The sequence below is a fragment of the Odontesthes bonariensis genome, chromosome 9 (genome assembly GCF_027942865.1).
Source record: "Odontesthes bonariensis isolate fOdoBon6 chromosome 9, fOdoBon6.hap1, whole genome shotgun sequence".
Taxonomy (NCBI): Eukaryota; Metazoa; Chordata; class Actinopteri; order Atheriniformes; family Atherinopsidae; genus Odontesthes; species Odontesthes bonariensis.
Genome location: NC_134514.1, coordinates 22,744,439 through 22,769,288, shown reverse-complemented (window position 1 = coordinate 22,769,288; position 24,850 = coordinate 22,744,439). Strand labels below are relative to the sequence as shown.

The 24,850-nt window shown below is 42.9% G+C and overlaps 2 protein-coding genes across 14 annotated transcripts in view; one reads left to right on the top strand and one right to left on the bottom strand.

The window, feature by feature from the left end:
* The window catches only part of mecom (MDS1 and EVI1 complex locus), a 129,331-nt gene extending 117,250 nt beyond the window's left edge, over positions 1-12,081 (top strand). For 8 of the 13 annotated variants that reach the window (XM_075473682.1, XM_075473681.1, XM_075473677.1 and 5 more), the window contains 8 exons: positions 1,011-1,037; positions 4,577-4,743; positions 4,937-5,014; positions 6,569-6,738; positions 7,580-7,724; positions 9,544-9,789; positions 9,890-10,076; positions 10,193-12,081. In XM_075473682.1, coding sequence (XP_075329797.1) covers positions 1,011-1,037; positions 4,577-4,743; positions 4,937-5,014; positions 6,569-6,738; positions 7,580-7,724; positions 9,544-9,789; positions 9,890-10,076; positions 10,193-10,327 — 1,155 coding nt within the window. In that variant the 3' untranslated portion in view covers positions 10,328-12,081. The remainder of the gene's footprint in view (positions 1-1,010; positions 1,038-4,576; positions 4,744-4,936; positions 5,015-6,568; positions 6,739-7,579; positions 7,725-9,543; positions 9,790-9,889; positions 10,077-10,192) is intronic. The other 5 variants (XM_075473687.1, XM_075473686.1, XM_075473685.1 and 2 more) reach the window with 1 other exon arrangement.
* Positions 12,082-17,474: 5,393 nt separating this feature from the next.
* egfem1 (EGF-like and EMI domain containing 1) overlaps positions 17,475-24,850 on the bottom strand; it is a 65,454-nt gene continuing 58,078 nt past the window's right edge. The window contains exons 32-38 of the mRNA XM_075474453.1: positions 24,542-24,670; positions 23,453-23,581; positions 22,081-22,209; positions 21,827-21,955; positions 20,796-20,924; positions 20,543-20,671; positions 17,475-20,141 (exon numbers count right to left, since the gene is read on the bottom strand). Coding sequence (XP_075330568.1) covers positions 20,062-20,141; positions 20,543-20,671; positions 20,796-20,924; positions 21,827-21,955; positions 22,081-22,209; positions 23,453-23,581; positions 24,542-24,670 — 854 coding nt within the window. The 3' untranslated portion in view covers positions 17,475-20,061. The remainder of the gene's footprint in view (positions 20,142-20,542; positions 20,672-20,795; positions 20,925-21,826; positions 21,956-22,080; positions 22,210-23,452; positions 23,582-24,541; positions 24,671-24,850) is intronic.

Here is a 24,850-nt window from a genome sequence, read left to right as displayed (position 1 = left end):
TACAGGCTACTGCCTGTTAAGCCCATTGTTGGCTATCTGAAACAGATGTGGCAGAAAGAAAGTGCACATTGTGACACATCTTCCCGTAATGTGTCTTTGATTACTGTATAAAAAATGATATGCTCTTAAAGCAATGATTTCTGCCCCTGGGTGTTCTGTGCCAGTATTTCCAGTGTGAGGTTCCAGACTATGCTTGTGTGTCTGTATATGCACGCCGGTCGTGTGTGGAACTGTGTGTGTGTCAGTGACATGTTGCTTTGACGTTCATTTGTTCAATCTTCCCCTGCGGGTGAGAACGGTCCGTCGGAAAGTGAAAACTCCACTTTCTCAGGCATATGATTTTTTTTTCCTCTTCTTTTCAGGCCGATTCAGGTCTGGTTTTTACAGGCTGTTTCATTTGTCTGATTTATGTCCCTTGTCCAGACTGTTGCATGGGCCCAGCCTGCAGCAGCCACATGGTCGTCCCACACGCCTTAATGAGGTGTCCTATCAGTAGAAACACTAACAGAGTGCTTAGGCCATCTTTATGACTTTATGATGTCTGGACACACAAATCATTCCCACAAATACCAGACCTGCATAGGTCCTAGCCAGACCAGGCAAGAGGCCCATCTGTATACTTTTGAGGGGGTTCGTTTTCAGTCACCTGACTCACTCTTGAGCAATATATATATAAAAAAAAGGTTTTAAAGCTGAGGCGACTGGAACTTCATTTCAAAACCTTTAGTGATTCAGCTTTATTTCCTGGCAGGAAATTTTACTGCTCGGCAGTACTGGTTTAGATTTCATACAGGGATTGTGTCTGTAGCCTCCTATATAATGAGTTTATTAAACACAAGGAAGTGTTGGAAACTATTAGAGTCTTCCATAATTCCAGTGCTCTAATTCAGCAGATAGGCAGCTCATTGCACATTTAGACCCATGATTCCCCTCTGTACCCACATGTGTTGATTCATGCACCACTTTCTTGGTTCTGACTGCCTCTCTTTTCCCTCTCTCCCGCCCCTCAGTTTCGTTTGCCAGATCAGAGAACTTGGGTAAGTTCCTCTTTAACCTACAGATCTGTACCTCTACCAAAAGACGCCATCCCATAATTAATGCATGGGCTGCGTAACCGTTTACAGCTGACCTCACTCAGCGATCGCATGCCTTTAGCCTGTCACCATCATGCACTGACGGCTGGTCTCAGGAACATTTCCCTCACATATCAATATAAGGAAACTTCATTTCTATATTTATTTTGTACTGTACATCATGTTGCATTACATGTAATGGCTGGCATTTTTGATTTGTTTATATCTTTACATATGGTCTGATTAACATAAAAGGGTTTAAGTGGGAATTTCCAGCTGAGCTACACCCTCGCCATGCAATTGCTCTGAGTATATTTGCTTATTTTGAAAATGAAGTAGGGCTTTTTCAAAGCGGGGTGGGGGGGGGCTGCTTTACTTCAGCAAAAGGGTAACAGTCTCTCTGGGACTCCAGAGAACGAGGAGCGAGAGGTTAGGCCCTCCCTCCAAACATCTGGTTCCCGATAAAGATCAACAATTGAGAATGCATCTCGCTAATTAAGGTTCTAACAGCATCACTGACATCTGAAGATAGCCAATCAACTGCTGGTCCCAGAGCGACGCTACAGCAACAAGCACGTTTACAGATGCATGTGCATTGCCCACGGGGACGGACAGGGGGTTTCACAAGATACGCATGTGTGTGTTTGAATGTTGAATGTGTGTGGGTGGGTCTGGGGGGTAGATGTCCCACACAGAGGAGATATTGGTCTATAAAACCATGAAGAAAAATCTGCTCTAAAACCAGTTTTGGATCAGATTGTGGAGGCATTTATTCTCTTGTCTATTCCGTGTAACATTTCACACACCAGTCTGTCAAACAGAGGCCTTACGAACCTGAATCCCCGTCCATAAAACAGTTAAAGGGCTGAAAGTTTTCTGAGCGTAATCTTTGGCAGACCGATGTTTACTAGTGTAATCCACTGGAGAGGATTTGTGAATCATTAACAGCATGATTGCGAACATAGCATGTTAGAGAAGCTGCTAAGTCACTTTCAGTTTAGTTTGGAACATTTAGGCAAACAAAATGCAACATGCTAGTTCACATTCAACAATGGCTGAAGCATATGTCATGTGAGTTATAGTTTTATATCATGCTCAAAGTCGATATGCCTCAGGAAGAACTTACTTACTTTTACGTTGGTAAATCGCATAAGTAGTAACCGTAACAGTAACAGTAACAGTAACAGTAACAGTAACAGTAACAAGCACCTAATATACCAAGACAGTTTTATTCATTCCACCACATGTATTTTCGTAACAAGGCTTATGTCTTTAACCTAAACAGAAGAAATTCTTAAAGCAGCATGAGTAGGCTGAGCTTGGATCAGAATTCTCCAGTAGATGGAGCCAGGATGGAGTCATGCTCAGTTCTAAAAATGTCTTATCAAAGAGGCTCAGCACTGCCGACAGCTTTAGGGGCCCTAATGTTCCTAAGAGTTATGGATTCTCAATGAGCAAGGCAGACACACTGAGTGTTCGCTCCAGTGTCTCAAAAGAGCGCAATGAAATACACAGTGCACATTCGAAAGAAATATGAAAGTATTTCTCCTCCCTCTTCATCACAACCCCCTTGTCTACCTTTCAGTTTATTCCCCTCCTTCTTTTTCTCACTCCTTGGCTTTCTCTTGCTCTCTCTGTGTCACGCTTTGATTCACGGTGTGTAACGATGGCATATTCATAATCAAACAGACCTGACACTCCACATCCTCCCTCAGTGGGAATGTCGACGGCTGCGGCAGGAACTTTACACTCAGCCGTCACTCCTAATCAGCTGCACCCAACACCGGACTCCACCACCATCCATCAGCCTTCCTCCGTCCATTTCTCTTCAGACCCTGCTCGCTCTTTCTTTCTTTCTGTCTTGTTTGCTTGCTCTTTTATCAGTATCTTTCTCTCTTATCTCCCTTTTCTCTTTTCTCTCTCTCCCCTCTTATTCTTATCCCCCATCATCTAGTCCTTCATCACACTGTTCTTCTCCAATTCTCCTCATCTGCTTCTTGTCCCCCAGTCTCCTCGATCTTGGCGTGGAGCCTGAGAGTGACAGGGGGTGAAAGCAGGAGATGAAATGTCAGAGTCGGAGCAGGGCTCTGGTGGAGGAACCGAATCACCATTGATTTGTTGCCTTATTGAAATAAGAAGAAGAAGCAGGCTGAAAATTCAATGCAAATTTGTGTGGCCCTTTTAAAAAAGAGAAAAAGGAAACTTGCGTGTGTTTGTGTGTGTGTCTGTGGCTGTGTGCGCATGTGTGTGTGTGTGTGTGTGTGTGGGATGGGCTGACGGGCCCTGCGGCCTACAGAGACCCCCGCCCCTCCCTCCCTCTCCTCCTCCCTCTAGTTCTCCCTTCACTCGCCTTCCAGCCCCCTCTCCTCCCCCATCCCGCCCCTCTCAGCACAACGATATCATTATTACCCGTGTCTGGCCCTTGATCAGTAATGTCAACATCTTTCATATTGACGAATGTGCTGTCTGCCCGCATTGTGCACAGAATGGTTTACAGCCCAGCAGTGGACATGAATCACTCCACTGCCACACACACGTACAAACACACACACGCTCACGCACACGTATCTGACGACACACAGATACACACTGAGCTCGTACAATCGCGCTCACACAAAGCACATGTGCCAATGAGCACACACCTTGTGGACACACATGCTCTCCCACACATAAAAATGCATTGCAAATGCATTCTTCTCTTTCACACACATACATATATTTTCCCTTTTACACACACTGAAGGCAGTTAATCATCTATGACCACCAGGCTGCTCATAGGTTCTTGTTCATGTGCATACACACACAATCACACATATCTCCTTGGAGAGTATCTGATGAAAGTAAATGTTCGGTTTCATTAGTAGATTGGCTGCAGTCTTTAAACTGATGTGTGTGTGTGTATGTATGTATGTGTGTTTTTTAGCATGCATACTGTACAATTAATTGTTAAAGAACAAGACTTGGCTGATTTAACTATGAATGGAAAGTTAACTTTTTATGTGCGTGTGTTATGACAAGGTTTTATATCAATGTCAGATGTCCTTCTCATTCAACGTATCAGCAATTTCACCTTCTGATGCACAAATCTTTGATGAAGAATTCACTCAATATATTTTTTTATTCTTTTCAACAATTATGGTGCCTGCGTCTGTCAAATGAGATGTAAACCTAACAGTTAGAAATAACTGATGTGGCCATCTTTAGTCAGAAGCATTTGATTACAATCAAAGATACAGTAAATATTATATCATATTATATTTCACTTCTGTACTTTTTTAAGGCTGTATGACCTTTGCCCATGCAGGTACTCAGGGCCCTTTGAATTGCCTTGTGTACAAATTGTGCTCTACAAATAAACTTGCCTTGCCAGGTATATTGAACTTATCTATTAAATTGGCTCTTTGGTTTTGCCTCTTGTATTTTGGCAAATCCTGCAAACAGACACCCAAAAAAGTAAAAAAATTAACTTCTCAATCCATCCTTCCTGTGTCCTGTCACAACAGATGACGGCTATCGAGAACATGGCAGAGAAATTGGAGACGTTCAGCTCCTTGAAGCCAGAGTCTAGTGACCTGCTGCGCTCTGTTCCCTCCATGTTTGACTTCAGAGCCCCACCGTCTGCACTTCCAGAGACGCTGCTGCGAAAGGGCAAGGAGCGCTACACGTGCAGGTAACTATGGCAACTATGGTTTGGCACGTACCGCATCGTGTGTAACTTTTAATATGGGCCATAAACGAACATTCCTCTCAGGCAAATTGTTTTAAGATTAGGTATTTGTACTTTTTTATCTGGCTTTGTTTTTGTGAGAACAAGTTGCAGAAAGAATCCATCTTTTGGAACACCTCTCTTGTGTTTTTTATAGATACTGTGGAAAAATATTCCCTCGCTCTGCCAACCTGACTCGCCACCTCAGGACTCACACAGGAGAGCAACCATACAGGTAACTCTATCCCTACAAGTCTTCCTCTTGGAGCTGTGTGTGTTGGTGTGTCTGTGTGTGTGTTTGCTGGATGTTATGGAGATTCAGTTTTGCTTTGTTTTGCTGGGTTGTTACAAAAGATAAAACGTTCCAGCCAAAGCACGTTGGCTGTGTATCACTCCCTTTCTTCTCCTTCTGCCAGCACCCCTCCATCTATTCTCATCACTCTCTCAACACTGCACGAAATTATATCGGTGCACTATTGTCATGTCAAGAATTAGATTTGCACAATAGCACATCAACATGCTTATGAAGCATTGCTTTTTCTCTCCACAGAAAAGCAAGCGAAAGCCCAAACACACACTTTCACACAGGGAGTAAAGACAGACGCAGCTCATTTGTTAACAGCATGTGGAAGTTTTCCCAGGGATTACTGGTCTACAGTTAGAACAGAGTTTATGTGTGTTTTCCTATGCCATAAGCCTGGAATAATTATCCTACTGCTAAATAATTTGCCTGATGAAAAATGGTGTCGTTGCCTGGGTGAGAGGAGGGGGCTTTGGGGAAGCTGAGCGGAGAGGAAGGGAGGAAGTTTGGTGAAAATTGGGGTGATGAGGAGAATGGGCAGATGTCCAGACGTGGCAGCTGTGGTCATTTCTCTTCAAGCCTCAAAGTGATCCGCAAGCCTTTGGCTACAAGTGAGGCTCTCTTGCCGTCTAAAGAAGGTTATCTGAAGATTAAGGTTTTTTTTAGAGGACTCTTGGTAATAACACTAATCTTAGCAATTTTATTTTGTGTTTGGGAAACTTCCAGCTCCCGCCCCACATCAGCATAGCTGATTTTCCATCTTTCTTTTGTTTAGGCAGAGGTAACAGTAACAATGCCTCAGCAGTTCAGTGAGCACACGGAAATTAATTTAGCACATTTACTACATTTGGATAATGAATACACCCTGGCTGGAGCTCCTCAGCTTTGTAGTTACTAAGGTAGAGGAATGTTGGCCCAAAGTTCGGAGGAGGCCTGTTGACCACAGGGGAGAGCGAAAGACAGATGCCGGCCTCGACTGCCCCAGCCTGATAGCCTGCACTCTACACGCTGGCATGCCATTAAAGATCACCGCTGTTTATTGTAATTTTTTTGTGGAGATAACCGGGGGGTTCCTGAGGGACAGCCAATCGAGCGAGCTAATTCCACCCGAAGAAAAGATGTAATCTTCTCGTATAATTTTGCATGAAGAAACTTGGCAAGAGCCCTTAATTTTGCAGGGCTCGAACCAAATCTGTTGCGTGCTCATTTTGTGAGAGAAGAATGCAATTTTATTGCGCTGGCTGGAGATAAGAGGCAGAGCTGTTTCACCTTAAACAAGCTCCTCCATCATGTCTGCGACTGTGGGACTGCTGGGACTGTCTGTATAATTGTGTATGTGTGTGTCCTGCATGATGTATCACATTGTGTTTCCCACAGAACAAACCTCAGGTTCTGATTCATTATACAGTGCAGTTGTATTTGCTATTAGCAGTCTGTGTGTTACTGTTTATGTGATTTAGAGATTTAACAGTTCCACATCTTCTGCAGGTGTAAATACTGCGATCGCTCCTTCAGCATCTCCTCCAACCTGCAGCGTCACATTCGCAACATTCACAACAAGGAGAAGCCCTTCAAGTGCCACCTGTGCGACCGCTGTTTCGGTCAGCAGACCAACCTGGACCGTCACCTCAAAAAGCACGAGAATGGTAACTTGTCAGGTAAGGAGAGATTCATGTAGATTATCCAATTGCAAATTGTTTTTTCCTCTTTGAAGCACTTTTCCCCTTTTCCATATTTTACCAGCAAAAATGAGAGGTGGTTTGCCGACCGTTGAGACTCATAAATCCCTCTGCAGTGTAGTAAAAAACATAACTTACTCATGATTGGAGACAATCTTCGAAGCTGAGAAATTAATTTATATAAATCTGCCATCGACCCCTGCAACGGCACAAATATTTTTTTTTGAATGATCTGCTTTCATCAGCAGCACAACTCACAGGGTTGATAGGTTGCATCACTCTGAATGAATCAGCAGAACAAGTGGTGACACCTGGCCAGAAGCCGACAGCAGCAGGTCTCAGAGGAGGCTGCCATTTAATCAGGCACAATGTGCAATCTATCAAATGCAAAATCAATTATTAGCAAAGCTTTCACTTTTCACTGTCAAACAATTTATTTCCCAACCACGAATGCGCTGAAAAAAAAAGGAAGACGGAAATGTTATTCATGTGTAAGAAAACAAAATCAAAATTTTCTTGCGTCAGAGTCACAACCTCAGCTGTTGCCGCTGAGGCTTTTTAAAATCCAGGTATAAATATCAAGTATTTATCAAATGTGATGTGATTGTTGTACCGTCACAGCTGGCACACACAGACGTCGCACTGCCATTCCATTTGAAGAGACTAGATGTCTATCTAAAGAATTCTCAAGATATGTAAAGGGTGAAAACAAAAAGAAGTTCATGGCATCATCTCATTTTTATATTAAAAAAAAGAAATTTGCAAGCAATGTTGACCGAGCGTTATGCAAATGAAACAAAATATTCTTTCTTTCTTGCAGGAACTGCGATGTCGTCCCCACAGTCAGAACTGGACAGTAGCAGTGCCATACTGGATGACAAAGAGGACTCTTATTTCAACGAAATAAGAAATTTTATCAGCAACACAGGCCAAAACCAGACTTCACCGGATCCCTCTGAGGAAGGGTGAGCACTGCTTTATGTGTGTCCGTTTTGTTTTTTTTAATGCTCTGATTAGATCCATATATACTGAGATAAATAAGAAGCTGGCTATCGTTGATTGTCACTGTCTCTCATCCACTGAGGCCAGACCCTCATCAGAAGATAGTGCTACATTTTGTTGTTGGAGGTTTAGTACTCTGGGGCTTTAATACGTCTAATGATCGGTCAACTGTTATCAGCCCGTTTCAGACTTGCATTTCATACCACCCAGCTGGCCTCTGTTAATAATCACATCATGATCAGGGGTCTGGAATAGAGAGCAATCATCTGTGATGACATAATCACAGGTTTTTGGAAATGTTAAGGAGCTCTTTATATCAGTTGCCTTTTGGCCACATGGAGGAAATGATATCTGTGTGCATGCAACTTCGTCTGAACATTATGCAAATAAATTCTTGTAGCTGTGATCAGATCAGATAGCAGCAGGGAGAGCTGCTCAGGTCTCTAAGTTTGTTTTCACGTGCCTCATGTTGGTGTGATCACAGAGCAGATTGCAAGGCCAGAGAGAGATCCTGCAGATTGTACAGAAGGCCTGCGAGAGCAGGACCGGGCGGTAGAGCGTCGGAGGGCTGAGAGAGGAGTAGGAGGTGGGGCGGGGTGGGCGGGGGGGCGCAGCGGTTAGACCACCACATCTGGAATCAACATGTCTGCCTACAGGAAGAGGGTAGAGGGGGTGGGGTCAAAGGGTCGGTCTGTGTTTCCTTTCAAAGTGCAGCGCTCCTGACTACCTCTGATAGATACTTTATCCTCAGCAAATTACCACGTTTGAAAGCGTAATTAGCGAATCTGTTTTCTTAATCACAGGCTTCTCGCTCTCTCTTTTGGAGCTAGTTCCTCCTTTCAGTCGTGAGAGCTTGACATGGCACGAATACCACCTTGTCAACTCCCCATTTCAGTGGCAGCTGTGTTGAAAGCATAACCTTATCAGCTGCTCATTCTTTTAGACGCTAGAATATAATCTTCCCTTTTCTGGTAACGCTCCATGCTCTATGCATTCCTTACAAATTCAGTCCAGGTATCCTCTTAAGACTATATTTTGTGATGTTGTCCTTGATGTGTTTAGTTTTCCTTCCATTTACATCTGCCTGTTCAGTTTTCAGTCCCCATCACCGAATCCTTTGTGCAAGAAATGGCATTTTTGCGAGCTGACGAAAGATGTCCCAGAGTGTAATTAGTGAATCAGTCTTAATGTGGTTCCAGATGATTTACCAAATGGTGGTTTCCTGTGGCGCTGAGACAGAGGGACAGATTAAGACTCAGGCAGTTTGGATAGCTGGCCCTCTCTCCCTCCACAGGGATAGAGGAATGGGCTGGTTGGCAGCGCTCTCATAACTCTCCCACCAAATGGGGCTGTCAGCTAAATATTTTGCCTATTAGATGAATACGAGATAGTAGGAAAAATAAACAAGGAGAGAGGCAGAGCACTCCATTTAAGTGCTGCAATGATCAACCCAGCGTTGCTGTGCCCAAAGGGGCCCCAAGGCCTTGATGACAAACGGGATTCCGGCTCTGCTCAATTGCAGCTGCCACGTTATGCCTCAGATCCACCACTGCTTATTTTGTTTATCTTGTGCAGCTTTTGTTTAAAACTGGTAGAGGTTCATGCAAGAAAGTAAACCCTGTTTACTGTATACTTAAATGTATTTGGAATACGTGTAGCTGCAGGTAATTGGCAAGATGTAATTTATATGTCTGCCATTTATGCCATTTATGCCATATTTTTATATGAATGCCAGCTGCATCATCTACCTGTATTGATCTAAAGAGTGATCCTGGTCTGCAGGTTAAATGGAGTTCCATTTGAAGAAGGGAAGCCACTGCTGGCCAGCCATGGGTCACGTGACCTGGAAGACGAGGAAGTGGAAGACCTGGTTGCTGATGAGGAGGAAGCAGAGGAGCCTAGCAGCAGCCCTGAGAAAAGAGAAGCAAAGGAGCTTCCTGGCAACCTGAGCGATGATATCATACAAGGCGAAATGGACTTTAGTGAACAAAACGACTTGAAAACAATTTGTAAAACCTCTCCAAGGAGGTAAATGTCACATTAAGGCCATACAGAAATGAAGTTATATGGTCCAAATATGTTAGAAATGGCTGATTGCATTAAATTCTTTTGTTTGTAATACTTTCAGGTATAACGATGAGGAGGAACAGAGCAGCTACTCGGCCTTGGACCATATCCATCATTTTTCTGACATGCGCAAGCTGGAGGAGAGTGAGCTGAGTGATGGAGATGGAGAGGAGGACGATGGATCGTTTGGCTCTCCCTCTCTGACTGAGGCGGTCAAACAGCCACTCTTTAGAAAATCCAAGTCTCAGGTAAAAGATACATTGACAGTTCACACACACATCTCCAACTGTTTACCATATCAATATACATCTATCTTCACTTTTATTCACATCGATTAAGCGTAATCCATGTACTGCTCCCTCAGGCATATGCCATGATGCTGTCTCTGGCTGAAAAGGACTCTCTCCACTCAGCCAGCCACAACCCAGCCGCCATGTGGCACAGTCTGGCTCGGGCTGCTGCTGAATCCAGTGCCATCCAATCCCTCAGCCATGTATGATGACACCCCGCTGCATCCACTCTTTCACCTCTCACCCCCTGACTGACCTATGACACTGGGAGTCCATCACAGGGGCTCCCAGCAGGGGCTCCCAGCAGGGGCCCCTGATCGTCCACAGAGTGACTGCTGAGCAGAACCACAGCCCATCTGACTGCCTTTCACACAAAGCGGGGTCACTGTCCACGCAGAGCCCAGCCCAACCCCAGTTCCAAAAAACCACAACTTCTGGCAGAAACAGAAAATTGAAATTGATTTCTCACATAAACACCAACCAGGATGAGGTGAAATTAATAATGCTAAACTAATAATAGCTGTATTTATTCTTCTGATTTTCTCTGTTTTGCACCGCAAAGGCAGCTGATAGATGAGGAAGACGGATGTGCTGATGTGTCACTGCTAGAGTGAATTCACTGCCCGGCACATGCAAGGCAAGGAGAACTTTAAATGTTGAGTTTGGTTGTGTCTCTAAGACAGCTGGTTTCAGCCAGCGTGTTTCACTGTGTATAAAGCATAAAAGCCAGAGCAAGAATTCCCTTTTACCCCCGGAGAAATGCAGATGTTCCTCATAAATACGTGTACTTGGCGATAAAAATGAAAAGTGGGGTGGGTAACCCGCTCCATGTAAGGACAGCACTAGCAGCGCTTTAATGTCACTGAAGTCATTTAAGAACAAATGAAAATTGTTAAACTGAAATCAGGCCAGTTTCCCATGTGTGTTTTCAAAGCTGCGTGTGTCTGCACAATCATAGCACTGTACACAAGTGTCAAAGAACTGTTCTCCACTGCACTCCGTCCTCCCCGCCTTCGCTATCTGTGAAAGGATATAAATAGATTGTCTTTTTAGTGGAAGAGAAGAAAACACAATGTTTTTTTTTATATATGATTTGCTGAGATAAGTAGCCAGTGCTGAAGTTAATTGTTGTTCTGTAAAGGGCTTATGTCTTTTTCAAAAAACCCTTGAATTCATCCTAGTCAACCAACAATACCACTAAATAGCCTGAATGCTAGTCGTTAGCTACTCCATGCTCGTGTGTCTTTCATTTTTAGACAATCATTCTTTTTTTGTTTGTTTTTGTTTGGCTTTTTTTTTTCTTTTCTTTTTGGTGTTGTTGTTGTTATTTGCTGTTGTATTTTGAGAATTGTATTTATTTCCTTGGCAAACTGTAGTTTGTTTACTGAATAGCACTGCTCTTAGCCCAGGTGAGGGGGAGATTCCTAACCGGGCCTATCCCAGAGTTCAACGGGGTTTGTAGATTACATTTGAGTGCCGGATAGTATTAAACGTACAATTCACACCTTATTCTACTAATGAAACCGGTCAATGAATAGATATTCTTTAGGGTTTTTTCTATGACAATTTAATGATTCAATTGTACAAAATGAAAAAAAAAAAACATTATAAAGAATGAATACTTAAAAAAAAGACAGGTATAATTTCTTCATAAGCGCATGATTGGTCTGGTAAGATCCGTATCTGACATTTTCTACAGTTGTCTGCAAGCTTGTGTGATGTTCGGTTCATGTTAATCCCTTGTGCCAAACTTATGATAAATAACAGATTACTTTCATTTATTCTCCCGTTTTGAGGGACCAGATTTCCTGTTTGTTTTTGTTGTTGTTTTGTTTATAATCGATTTTAAAAAGTAATCAGCAAGTTGAGGTACTTTGTTTTAATGCTTTCTACAATGTAACTGTTATGCATTTCAATTCAATACTGTGGGAGGAACAACTAAGAAAATAAAGGACTACAATGTGGATGGACATGTTCTCTGCTCTCTCTTTATTTCTTCGTAAATTAGCCACTCATGCCTCGTCTTCCACCTCCCTCACACCTCCCCATTCCATATAGTCCTTCTGGCTGCCCATCATTTGGGCCCAAACTGAAATTTTATACCAGGAGACATGAGTCAGAACACCACCTGGCGCTGTCTTCTGGCGCTCCCATGGCCTCCAAGAGCGAGGGAGAGCCTGAACTCTGGTCTTCTTTTCTCTCCCCGAGGCCTTGGCTCACATAGAGAGAGGGAAGCAGAGAAAAGGCTGGAGAAAGCTTGAATGTGGTAGTGGGAGCGGAGGCAGGAATGTGTCCTTTTTATTTGTGTCCGTTTGTGGGGCATGATGGATGAGGTGGGTAGATGCGATGACCTGGCTCATCGCTCAAACACTCAATAAGAGTCCCATCCTGCAGCAGGCCTCCCCATCCGGCACCCCCCTCTGTCACTGCTGCCAGCCAACGTGGGCGGACATTGTGGCTGGGAGGGTTGGAGGTTTAGCAGCCCCATTGTCCGGCAAGAAGCTCGAGCGGGGCGGCGGGGGGGGGTTGGAGAAATTGGGCATGACAGTGAAGATGGCTGGCGCTGACGTTCTACATTTACAGTGCTCTTGGCACCCTAATGGATGGGTTGTTTTCTTAAGGCCTGTCGTCAGCCTTCAGGGCTCCATGGAGCGTCCAGCTTTGATGAGGTCACAGGGGGTCAGGCAGTGTTGATGAGGTCGGCATGGGTCGTCCAGCTTTGATGAGGTCAGCTGAATAGATGGTAGCAATGTGAGCCGTGGTCATAATGAAGTGGTGACGGTATTGTTTCTGATCATCAGTTTTGTCACCTGTGTAACTATGGACTATTTCATGCTTATATAAATATGGGACTTTGTCAGCAGTGATGCAACAGCATTGCTTTTCTCAGTGTGTGCACGATATTGAGACAACCTGACCTTTTAAGATGATGTAGCAAACCAAGCATTAGCATATAGTGACAAATTTAACTAATATGGAACAACATTAGACTTATTTCAGAGTAGCGTATTTGGCAGGGATTGGACCAAATGAAACCTCTCTCTCGCTGTTTTGTTAGTTGGTTAGCTTTTTTTTTTTAGGCTGGAGAAGCTCCATTTGTATGATAACTGAAATTTATGTTGCATTTGTTGTGTTTCATTTCCATGCAATGAATTAAGTAGATATGAATGTGATCGTTTTTTTGGAAAAAACATCGGTATCAACCAACTTACTACCATTTACATTTTTTATTGGGCAAATGTTGGGGATAAGGAAAAGTCACTCTATTTCTGAATTCTTGATAATGGTTTCAGGTGGTTGTTTATCTTCCTGCTTCACTGTTGGGCAGAACACATTTTGAGTCACTGTGGTAACAATGATGTAACTAAGTTATGTCATGACTTTTTATAGTTTTGATACTTCAACCAGTTCTTTAAAAAAAATGCACATCTTAAATGAAATGAAGATTAATGCAAATGCTTTCTTCTAAGTGAGACCATTAAAAGGTTAATGAGGTCATTAGCTTTGTTTTTGGTCTCTGAGAACACAACTTTTTTTCTTTCTTTTTTTTTTTAGGTTTGGTGCTGACCAGGTAGTGCAAAGCTCAAAATTGCTGCTTATTGCTGCCAAAGCCAACCCCATGAGAGCAGTGAGACTGAGGCGAAACAGTAAAACTGTAGGCAGCTAAACCAAAACAATGACCTGAAAGACATCATAAAACTCTGTGAGGCTGAGGGGAACTGTGGAGTTTGGTGAAAAGTCTATGTGGTTTTGCAGCTACAAGTCCCTTTTCCGTTGCACATGGTCACTTGATGCTTTGTTATTATAAGACTATTGTTGAAAACAACTTGTTTATATCCCTCTTTCATCAATCTGAAATCATTTATGCTTCCAAAGTATGAAATTATAAAAAAGAAAAAGTGTTTGATTTAGACGATCGTATTTTGGAACAACTAAATAAATCCCATTGCATTTGTACCCAAATATATGATAATCCAAACGGAAACAGTGCATGTTTCTGCAGGTGCAATAAAACAACACTTTGACTAGGTTTGAACAAGCAGGAATTATAGCATTACCGCATCTGGCAACTAACTTGGCGGAAACATATTGCCAACAGCCTCTCAGTGGCCTTGCCCCCTCTGAAAGTCAAATTGCTCATGTAATTACATCACCTGCTTAAAAAGCCCTCTCTTGACAAAAGACCAAAGGCATTGCCACTTGAAACAACACCAAAATGCTATGAATAGACAGAAGAACGCACAATGTGGTTGTGGACGCAGTGAAGTAGAGTACGGATGAGTTTGGAAGCGTTGCATTCACTGTCGTGTCTGTACGGTCTGATCAGTGTTGATTAGCACATGCCAATGTCACCCATGTATCCCCTCACACTTAATCAACACGTTGGGACGAGTTACTGCCGTCATTAACCCTCAGCTTCTCATAAAGGGCTCACTGTGTTGCTAAGTGTGGCTGGCAGAGTCCTGAATGAGTGTGCATGTAAGTCTGCGTTTAAACAGCTAAGGAAGTCAGACAGAGTAGTGCACATTGGTTAATCCCACGTACCTAATTTAATGTGAAAAGTATGCGTGTGTATATGTGAAAGGGGGTGGATCCCCAAACTGCTGCGTCCCTCCAGTGTGTGTGTGTGTACGTGGTATGGTGGGCACTCTGTGGGCAGCGCTTCGTGGGCTTTGGAGCCACTCAGCTAATGGGGCAGCTGGCACAGCCTCAGAATCCATCAGGCCTCATTACAGCTCCTGTTCAGCCGCCCTCCTCTTTTTCCTCCCCTTCTTCTTTCTCTCCTCACCCCAGCCCTTCATTCGTTTCCTCTGCCACCCATCCTCAGGGCCAGCCCTGTGTGGCATGTAACTGCCCCGCTCCGCTCGCTGGAACATACATCACAACAGCGGAGAGGGAGGCCGCCACAGCTGGCAGCTCTCACATTGATTGACTTGGCACCCGTGCTGACTCAGACACCAGGGGAAACATTTGGGAGGAGGAGGATGCATGGATGGGTGAGGGTGTGTATCACTTAAGGAGGGACGGGAGAGGAGGTTGGTATAGAGAGGTACTTACCAACAGCTGGCAGAAGTGGGAGGTGTATATTTGAGTGTTTGGGTGGGGAAACTCCACAAATCACCACATCAAGTTTTTGTTGTGTTTACAATAACAGCCTCACCTCCTCTGTCTGGATCCTCCGTACAGCATGTGCATATGTAAGGGAAGATAAACAACTTCAGGCCAGTCGGACGTAACTCTTCATGTCTTCCTCTTTTTTTCATCTCCTCTGCTTATCTCACTGTCTTTTCTGCACCCCTGTCTGCTCCCTCTTAGAGAGCAATAGAGTTGAAGGTTGTGGTTTAATTACACAGTTTGTTTTTTTCTCCCTGGAAGCTATGGGTCATTAATGTTATTGATGGACACTGGGTACAGTTCCACAGAACAGACAAAAATAGAGCAAAGCAGCTCTGCACGTGGTTTTAATATGACAAGTATAATCAGGACAGGCGTGGTGGCAGAACCACTTGGAGGCTCTTTCTTTGCTCATTGATTGGATTAGAAAATAACTCATCAAGCCATCAGCTCTGTGTTTGAAGCATGGGGTTCACAGATTGGGGTTTTAATACTCCTGGAGCAACTTGGACATAAAATGTATGCAACACTGAAACACTATCTGACCCCTAATGTTCATACAACATGATCAATTCATTCATGTGCACTCACTTGAGTTCTGCTCACAGGCTATTTCCTGTACATGGCTCCACCTAGTGTTGGAAATCGCAAATGCACCTACCTGCTTTTATGTTAGAGCACATAACCTGTGAGTTCAAATTAACCTCAAACGTTGTATTTTGTTGGCACAAGTAGAAGTAGAAGAAGAGGATCAATTCTGCCAAGATAAATGCACATTTTTCACAAGTTTAACACATCGAAACCAAAGAAACACTCTTAACAGCACACAGATTCAGAGTGTGGGAGAGTTTCTTGATATGCATCTTTTTTGCAGCCCTCACATTTAACATTTGTTTCTTCAGTCAACAACCACACTAATGGTGCAAGACGTGTTGAAATGATTCCCCCTCCCCTCAATCCTTTATCTGAGCAGACAGCTTTGTCAGCTGGAGTTCAAAACACCCCGGCCTTCTGGGAGATCTGGTTCAATGCAGAGGGGCAGAAATTATCTCTGGGACGTGAAGCTTGGTCAGTAAAGTGATAGAATCTCTTTTGCAAAGAGTGGTGTATGCTTAATTACAGAGAAAAAGTACCCACGATGCAATCTTACCCTTTACGGGCTATTGCCAGTTTCCTGCTCCCCTCTCGTTCTCCCGATAAGGAAGTTTGCATAAAACAGTGTTTTTCTCTCTCCAAGTCTTTTAGCACAAAGGCCACTTATTCATTCGCTTGCAACACAACAAAAGTTGCTCCTCAATTTCTGACACCATTAAGCAAACAAAATCATGTTCGAATTAGCTCCAAAATCATGAAAAAATGACTCCAGCCACACACTGTTCAGTAGTAGCAGTACAGTGGTATACATAGATGGAGTTTGGCATGCATAGATATATATAGATCTCAGCATTTAGATATATTTTGAAGCTTTTCATTTATGTTCCATGCAGCGGGCTGATACAGCGGTGCAGTGGCCACCCAGACTTCAGTGGATTGATGGCTTCTCTGAGCCTGCTTGTCTGGAAACAGGTGTGTGTCATCTGAAGATGAAGGCCCAGCCGATAAACATTATTGGAGAACATCTGCTGCTTGTCACAACACAGGGCGAGCTGCAGCACTCCGCCATCCATCAGCCTCACCGGAGAGTGGATGTGGAGGTGTGTGTGAGTGCGTGTGTGTGTGAGAAAGGGGGCTCCGTCCCCTGCTCGTGAGCTTGTTCAACCATCACTCACCCCAGGGATGCTGGATATAGGGTGCATGCTCGGTCCAGGTACCTGCCTGCCTCTGCTGGACCACGGCCGCCTTTGACCAATAGAAGGGAAAATGCTCCAATGATCTTGAAAAATGCCTTGAGAAGAGTGCACTTGCTCTCTGATGCTCACAAACACACACACATACATGTATAACTTATAATACCATAGCTCAGGTGCACCCCCCACTCCAATTTTATCAGAGAGGCAAGCATGACCTTAACGCTTGAACTTGCCCAGGCTGATAAAAGATGTCTGCCAGTAGCTTTGCACACACACTGGATTTCCATGACAGCTGAAACCTAGCTGCTCCTTTTTGGACATCAATAGCTTACAGCGTGCTCCCACCCCACCGAAGGACCAGAGAAATCTATACAAAGCAATACTGCACTCAAAGCACACAGTTAAAAGCAGATGGTTAAAGCAAATGTCCACAGATGTGTTTGTTGTCATTTATTTGCTTTGTGGCCCCTTTTCTTCTTTTCTGTCTAAGAAAATGAAATAAAAAAAAACAGATGAAAAATGAATTTACAAATAAATGGAATCCATCAGTTTTATACAGTGTAGCACCACTGATGTGCTAGAGAATGAGCACAGTAGAACACAACTGATGTCTGAAGTCTGGGCACCTCTGGTCAAAAATTCTGGTACTGTGTATATCTGAGAAGAACTGGCATTAAATTACTGGGAAAGCTTGTTGTAAATCATTGAGAAAGGACACAGACACTAACCCAACAATAACTGAAGTTGCACTTATGTGCAAAACACAACTCAAAGCTATAGATACGAAAATAAAATAAAATATTAAAACAAACAAAAAAAATCAATATTTTCGTTTTTTTCTTCGTTTTTGAAGAATGATGTGAACGTGACTGATACATTTTTAAAACAACCCCCGTAGACTGATGAGGGCACAGGCAAAATTGAATCAGTATTGCCGAGAAAAGACTGGTTTCGATTAAATATCAGCAAATTCTGGAGGCAAAGATCACTGTCCGTAAAAAAAATCTTTTTAAAAAGCTGATGTTCTTCAGCAGGGTAACCCTCATAAAATAACATCAAATCCACAGTGGACAGCTGAAACACTGCTGAAGGCTTTTACATGACCCTCATGGTCTCACAATCTGAACATTAAAAAATTTATGGATAGACTTCAAAAGCCTCCATAAAAAGAGTAGTACATGCCGACAGACCTAGAATATAAGACAGCTAGAAGCTTGTGCAGGAAGAATGGGCAAAACTAGAATTGAAAGACCCTCTGCAGTACTCTCTATTTTACAAGTGTAAAAGATGGAAATGATAAACGGAATCTCTCTTTTTATCGTTTAAACTTTAAATAGTTAGAACATGTGCCCTTTAACCTTGTGGCTTTGGGGAATGACTTACACTGGTCTAACTATTCACAGTAACACAGTTTTTGCATTCACAGTTTCGACGAGAGGTGCCCAAACTTTTGCAAGCCGCTGTTACTGGCACTGACCTGAGATACAATACACGTAGTTTTTGAAAAAAAAAGAAGAAAAAAGCTAACAAAAAAAAACCCAAAAAAACAAAAAGAATGAAAGAAAAAACAATTAAAAATGAATTCAAATGAAATGCACATTTACTGTAAAGCTCTGCACAGTAAGTGATAGTAATAATGTTACAGGACTTGCCATGAGCTTCAAAAGGGCCAGTGGATTGTGCAACATTAGAACCACCATGAATGTGTACAAATACAGCATTCATAAAATCATCAAAATCTCATAAACATCTAAAATCAGCTAAATTAAAAAGCACAGATCTGAAAGAAGTGCAATGCATGCAAGTTTCAGCTGCAGTGTTCCAGGACCCGCACACCGCACTGCAACCTAAAAACCCAGGCTCAGCGTTACTAGAAGAAGAGGGTTTATAACGCAGGGCAATGAAGCTTGTTTATATAGATATTTGAATTCTTTTTGATAACGTAGGTGTACAGGAGGCTTCACAGTGGTGTGGTGCTGTCGCCTCACAGCAAGAGGGTTCATGGCTCGACTCCTGACTGGGGCCCATCTATGTGGGGTTTACATGCAAGTCTACTCTTTTGGCACTCCAGCTCCAAAAGGACTAGGTTAACTGGTGATTCTGAATTGACCCTGAGTGTGACTGTGAGTGTGCACGGCTGTTTGTGTGGCCCTATGATGAACTGGCGACCTGTCCAGGATGCACTCTGCTTCCTACCCAGTAGCAGCTGGGATAGGCTCCCGTCCTCTTGCCCCCCTGAACTGAATTAAGCGGGTCCCTTGACGGTCTGTGCTGAACCATCTTTTACAGCCACTAATAACTGTAAACATAATAAACTTAGCATCATTTGGGAAATGATTTCTTATGATAAACGAGGGAAATTTGTGAATATCACAATGTGATATTAGTATCAGCTCAGAGCGAAAAACAAAACAAACCCAACAAATAAGAAAGATGTAAGTGATGGGAGTCAAGACTCATTTCAGTGTTTAGTGGAGCACTATGATAAACTGCATAATAATCAACTCTATTCAACTCAATTCATTTTTCTTGGATCTAATATTTTGTTAGCATTTTCATCAAAATAAGCCCATGGTGTTATTTTTCTCTGAACATAACTATTTTTTTTTTCCCTTGAACAAATAAAACCAAATGTTGGCAGTGGTCATAAAGAGTCCCTCATGACTTGTCTAAAAGCATTCAAGAAAGCGAACCCCAAACAAGTTATTAAAAGTTGAAAACGATCCACATTCAATCAACAACAGTAATGCGATGCAGGTATTTGTGTGTATTGCTACAAAGCCTGCGCAACCCTGGAATTTAAATCTTGGACAGACGGGGCTAAGTTTGACTTTATGGTCCTTTGAAGGCCTCTCACATGCCAAGTCCTGTGGTTGATTGTCTCTGCTTTCAGACTCGGTGATGGAGTGCCAGTCTCTGACAGCTGAGCACCAGTTCCACACATCCAACGTCACCTTTCCAAAGATGATCAGAGCAAAGGTTCGCTGAGCCGAGTCCCGTGTTAGGCGGCCAGTCAGGATTTTGCCCCTCTGCTCGGGTTATGTGGTTTTGCTGCTTTCTCTTCTCTTTCTGTGAGATACAGAGAAGCTCAGCACTCCTGAGGTTTGGTGTAGCAAAGCTGGCAAAAAAAGGAAAAGACAAGAAGACATCAGCACTATTTGAAAATCAAAAGCAAATGTTCTGGGGTATTCTGGAGGAGAGGTAACTGCTCTGTCTCCCGTGTGCTTGGCTTGGAGGAGGTAAAACGGAGACAGCCTCATGCCTGGCGTCATGCTGGGTGCAGATTAAAATAACTGTCAGGAGAAAGGAGCGGCTATTGAGGGAGACAGAGTGACACGCAGAGTGATGGGGCTCAGCCTCACACACTTCACGACACAGTATTTCACTGAAGCTGGTTTAGCTTTACTGCCCTTGACCTTGTGTGTGTGTGTGTGTGTCGTCAGCGTGCGCGTAATCAGATCTGCTTTTGAGTTTTATAACTCAACATGTGCGTGTGCAGCGGTGGAAACGTAGGTTTACCTTCACTGCAACTTGGGCCGAGCCAGGTGAGCGGACACAGGCATCGCCCGCTCACCCTGTCACAGCGGGCTTCGTGGGAACACCGGCACAGCAGAGCGCAGTTTGGGCCAAAATGCTCGCCATCACAGGCTTACACAGAAAAGACAGTGTGGAAAGAAAAGAAGACATTTTTTATAAATAAAAAAAAAGAAAGGAAAATCATTTCTGCAAGACAAACAATGTGGGCTTGTGTCTGAATCGGATGTTCACATACTTTTTTCACATCTCTCTCCCGTCCACCCTGGGGGGCAGAGGCACTGTCCTGTCGTTGGGTCGCACGGAGCCTCACCAGCACAGTCACATGATCTTGCACAACTAACTCCAAAGCTGCCAGCTTCACACCCTGCAGGCCAAAGCCCCACCATTACTTTTACTCTTTTAAAAAATGTACACCCGTGTCTCGTCAATCACGTCACCATTTTACCTTATGTACCACAGTCTTTTATACTAAATATAAAAAGCTAGGGGTTGCACTTTACAGCATATTCTCACAAAGTTAAGTCTAGACCTTTAGGTGGAAATCTTTATTGACATTTAGGTCTCCTGCAATAAAATGTAAGATATATTGTATGTCTATGCACTTCTGCTCTACTGCATATTTAGGCCACAAAAATAATACACAAAAGATAAGAATATGTACAGACATATTTTCTTATGCAGACACACAAACACACACATTCAAAGAGCCAAGTCTGTATTCGAGACATGTGCATGCAGCTGCTCCCTGATGCCTGGTCATGTCTCCTGCTGGTGCTGAAGTGGCCGTTTAGGCTCTCACACTGTGGCTGGGAGCCCCAGGAGCAGGCAGGAGGGCCCAGTGATGTAACAAGAATGCATTAAGCAGTAGAGAAACACCTGTCTCTCATCATATAACCAGCCTGCCTTCTTGCTCACCACCCTAAAAGCCTGTCTGTTTGTGTGCTAGCACACACACCTTTGTTTTTCTAATGAATTCATACTCAAAGTTACTCGTGTGCAATTGTGGCTGGGTATGCAGGGGGCTGTTTTTCAATTACCACATACCACGTAAGTGTTGACATGACATTCCTGTATCCCAAAGTATTAGAAAATACCTGAAGGATAAAATAACCATTCTGTTTAAAAATGACTTTATATTTTTAAGTTAAATGATTTACTCGTTTTAACCATATTCCACTTTTGTGAAAATATGTTATATGTGTAAATGTATTGTGATGGATATCATTAGATAATTAACTTTTAGTTAGTCAAACATGGCGTACTCACATGTTTGGCACTGTGGGCCATAGTATCCTGGTGGACATATGCATTTGCCTGTCACATGGTTACACGCTTGCCCCACCTTACAGTCACATGTGTGGGCACACGTCACTCCATAATACCCAGAAGGGCACTCTGGAAGAGTACAAAAACAATTCATGTTACAGTTACTTTTTTCTGCTCATACAGTAAATGGTCATGTCATTTATTTCATTTTGGAAGGAAAGACATTTTTGTACTATGAGTACATCTTTGCATACCATGTTGACAGGAGGGTCCATAGTACCCAGGTGTACAGTTGCAACTGCCGGTAAAACGGTTGCAGATTCCATTGTTAAGGCAGGGACAGTCCAGTGCACAACCAAGCCCATACTTTCCCTGTGAACAAGCTACACAAACACACACAGAGACTGATTGTGAAATTTCCAGTTATCAAATTGGCAAAGCTGTAACATGACTACTTGTGACACTGTGTTATTACTGCATGTCCAATGAAGTTCAGGAAAAAAAAAAGATGAAATACAAAATTCCATCATAAATCTTTGAACCTGACAGAAAAGAGTCACTGCAGTCGGCAAACCTTGCGAGCCCACTGGAAACCCTCTTGCCTGGTCCTCAGGCCTATCTTGCCCAGTGTTCTTGGAGGTAGAGGCTTTCGCAGTGAGCAAACCTCCGGTCAGCTCATGATCTACCTGAGAGTTCACACTACTAGATCCTGGGCTAGCCGAGGTTTGCGGCCCTAGTCTAGCTCATCTCTCCCGGAGCAGGTCACTTAACCTGCAATGATTTGTCCTCGGTTTGCTAGCTTTTCATTCAATCTGTTCCACAAAGTGCATGTTAATTAGCTTTACAGCCCAACCCTGCAAGTAGTCAGGATTTTTTGGTGCTGGCCCTTCCAAATAGCCTGAGTGGAACATTAGGGCTGCCGGACCTTGCCTTTCAGAGACTTTCAGTTGTATAGATCTCAGGTATAGTTCTACTGAAATAATTTCATTAAACAGAAATGTAAAAAAACAGCTTACTAGCATTTATCAGTCAAATAAAAATGTCTGTAAATGACTTCTTTATATGGTAGGTTTAAATGAGCAGGTAAAGATTTAAAGTGTGCATGAGATATGAAGTGCATCACAAATAAAAACATTTGAGCACATTTTCATTTCCAGCTGTGCAAATGCAGACACAAAAATAACAAAATTGAACTCTGAAATGTGAGAGAATGAGTTTTATTCACCAGTTATGATGTTTGTTACTGCTCTTAAGGTTCTTTTTTTTATCATGAGCACTGCCAGAATCCTGCTTCATTCAGTTTCACTGCATTTTTCGACACACAAGCATGCTAGTTTTGACAATCTGACCCACAGTGTGCACAGTATAGCATACAATTGTAGCATACAATTGATCTATCTTTTATTAATGTCATGCTCCCTTTCAACGGAGTGTATACACGTTTGAGCTGCTGGAAGTGCACAGACAAGATCCAAATTGTTTGAGTTTTTCTTTTTACTTTAAATTTCAAGACTAGTATGTCAACAGTATGCATTCAACATGTAACTGTATTCACTTTGAAAGCGATGCTGCTGTAGATACTCAAGGCAAAAGGTTAAAGTATTCTATTTGGAAGTGTTAGAATACCTGTGTCACAGTGGGGTCCAGTCCAGCCCAGTCCACACTTGCAGGACCCATCGACGGGGTCACACAAAGCCCCGTTCTGACAGCGGCATGTGATTCTGCACTGCAGGCCGTAGCGCCCTTTTGGACAAGCTGGAGAAACAATCAAAAAAAGTCATGATAAGACAAAAGCTACAGACAGACATACAAATACAAAACCACATTAATGTTTATTTAAGAAACAGTTCATTAAAGAGATGGCAAAGTAGTCTAATTTGGCGCTGATATAAAAGAATAATCATGCTTCTCTGGGTAATTTAGAATTGGGAAAACAATAAGCAAGACATCTTTGATTTTCCTGTTTATTTATTTGCTTGCTTGCCAAATCCAGCGACACGGAACACAGAGAATGAGCTACTTATAGGTTTCTGTAAACATTCAACAAGAGGAACCTAAGAGGTGGTATGTTCTAGTACATGCAGGAGATTGAGGAGGAGAACATTTAGTTCAAGTTATACTGGAAATCCCCCATTTGCAATCCAACTGAATTGCTGATAAAAGGAGAGATAAAGAAAACTCGGCTCTGCCTCTGTTTCCCGGGAATAAAAGCCCTGTGATCATCAGAGACTATACTCTACGGAAATGGAGAATTTGTTCCTTAAATATACAGAGAAAAAAGTTGAAAACTACACCCTCCTTTTAGTGGATGTTTCTCACTCTCTGTTAGGTCTCTCGTTTCTAAAGAACTCATTAGAGCCAATGGCGCCAAATGATGCATGTCAGCGTCAGTGGTGACTCTTTGTTTACTCATGAGACTGGTCAAAGATAAAAGGCTGAATAAAAGACTGGATTGAAATCTGTGATATGCTTTCACTCAAAGTGTCTCTTGAAATTCGGTAGATAGTCATTTATTCTTGCTTAAATACTGTCACTTGATTTAAAACATGCCAGCAAGCACTCATTTCAGCAACTCTAAAATAGCATCCCTATCCAGTATTAAGACAATCTCTGAGCTTTTGTACTCATTTTTCCCACATTTTCCCACACCAATTCATTTCTGTAAAATGTTCTGATTAATCTGACAAGTATCAAATTAAATCAGTTCAGACAAACCTTGTTGGCAGGACTGTCCCATCTTACCAGGGCCACAAACACACCTCCCAGTTACTAGGTGGCACTGCCCTCCTTCCCCACAGGAGCACAGCTTTGCACAGTCCTTGCCATAGAACCCACTTGGACACCCTGCACATATACGAATGCTGTCACTCACCCAAAAATACAAAGATTATAGAGATAAATATCGTTCCTTCATACCCTTGTGGATTACCTCCATAGTGAATTCTCCAATACAGCAAGGGAGCTAATTTCATTTGGAAATGCACAAAATAGAAGAATTCTTAATGTAAAGGACAAAGAGGTTCA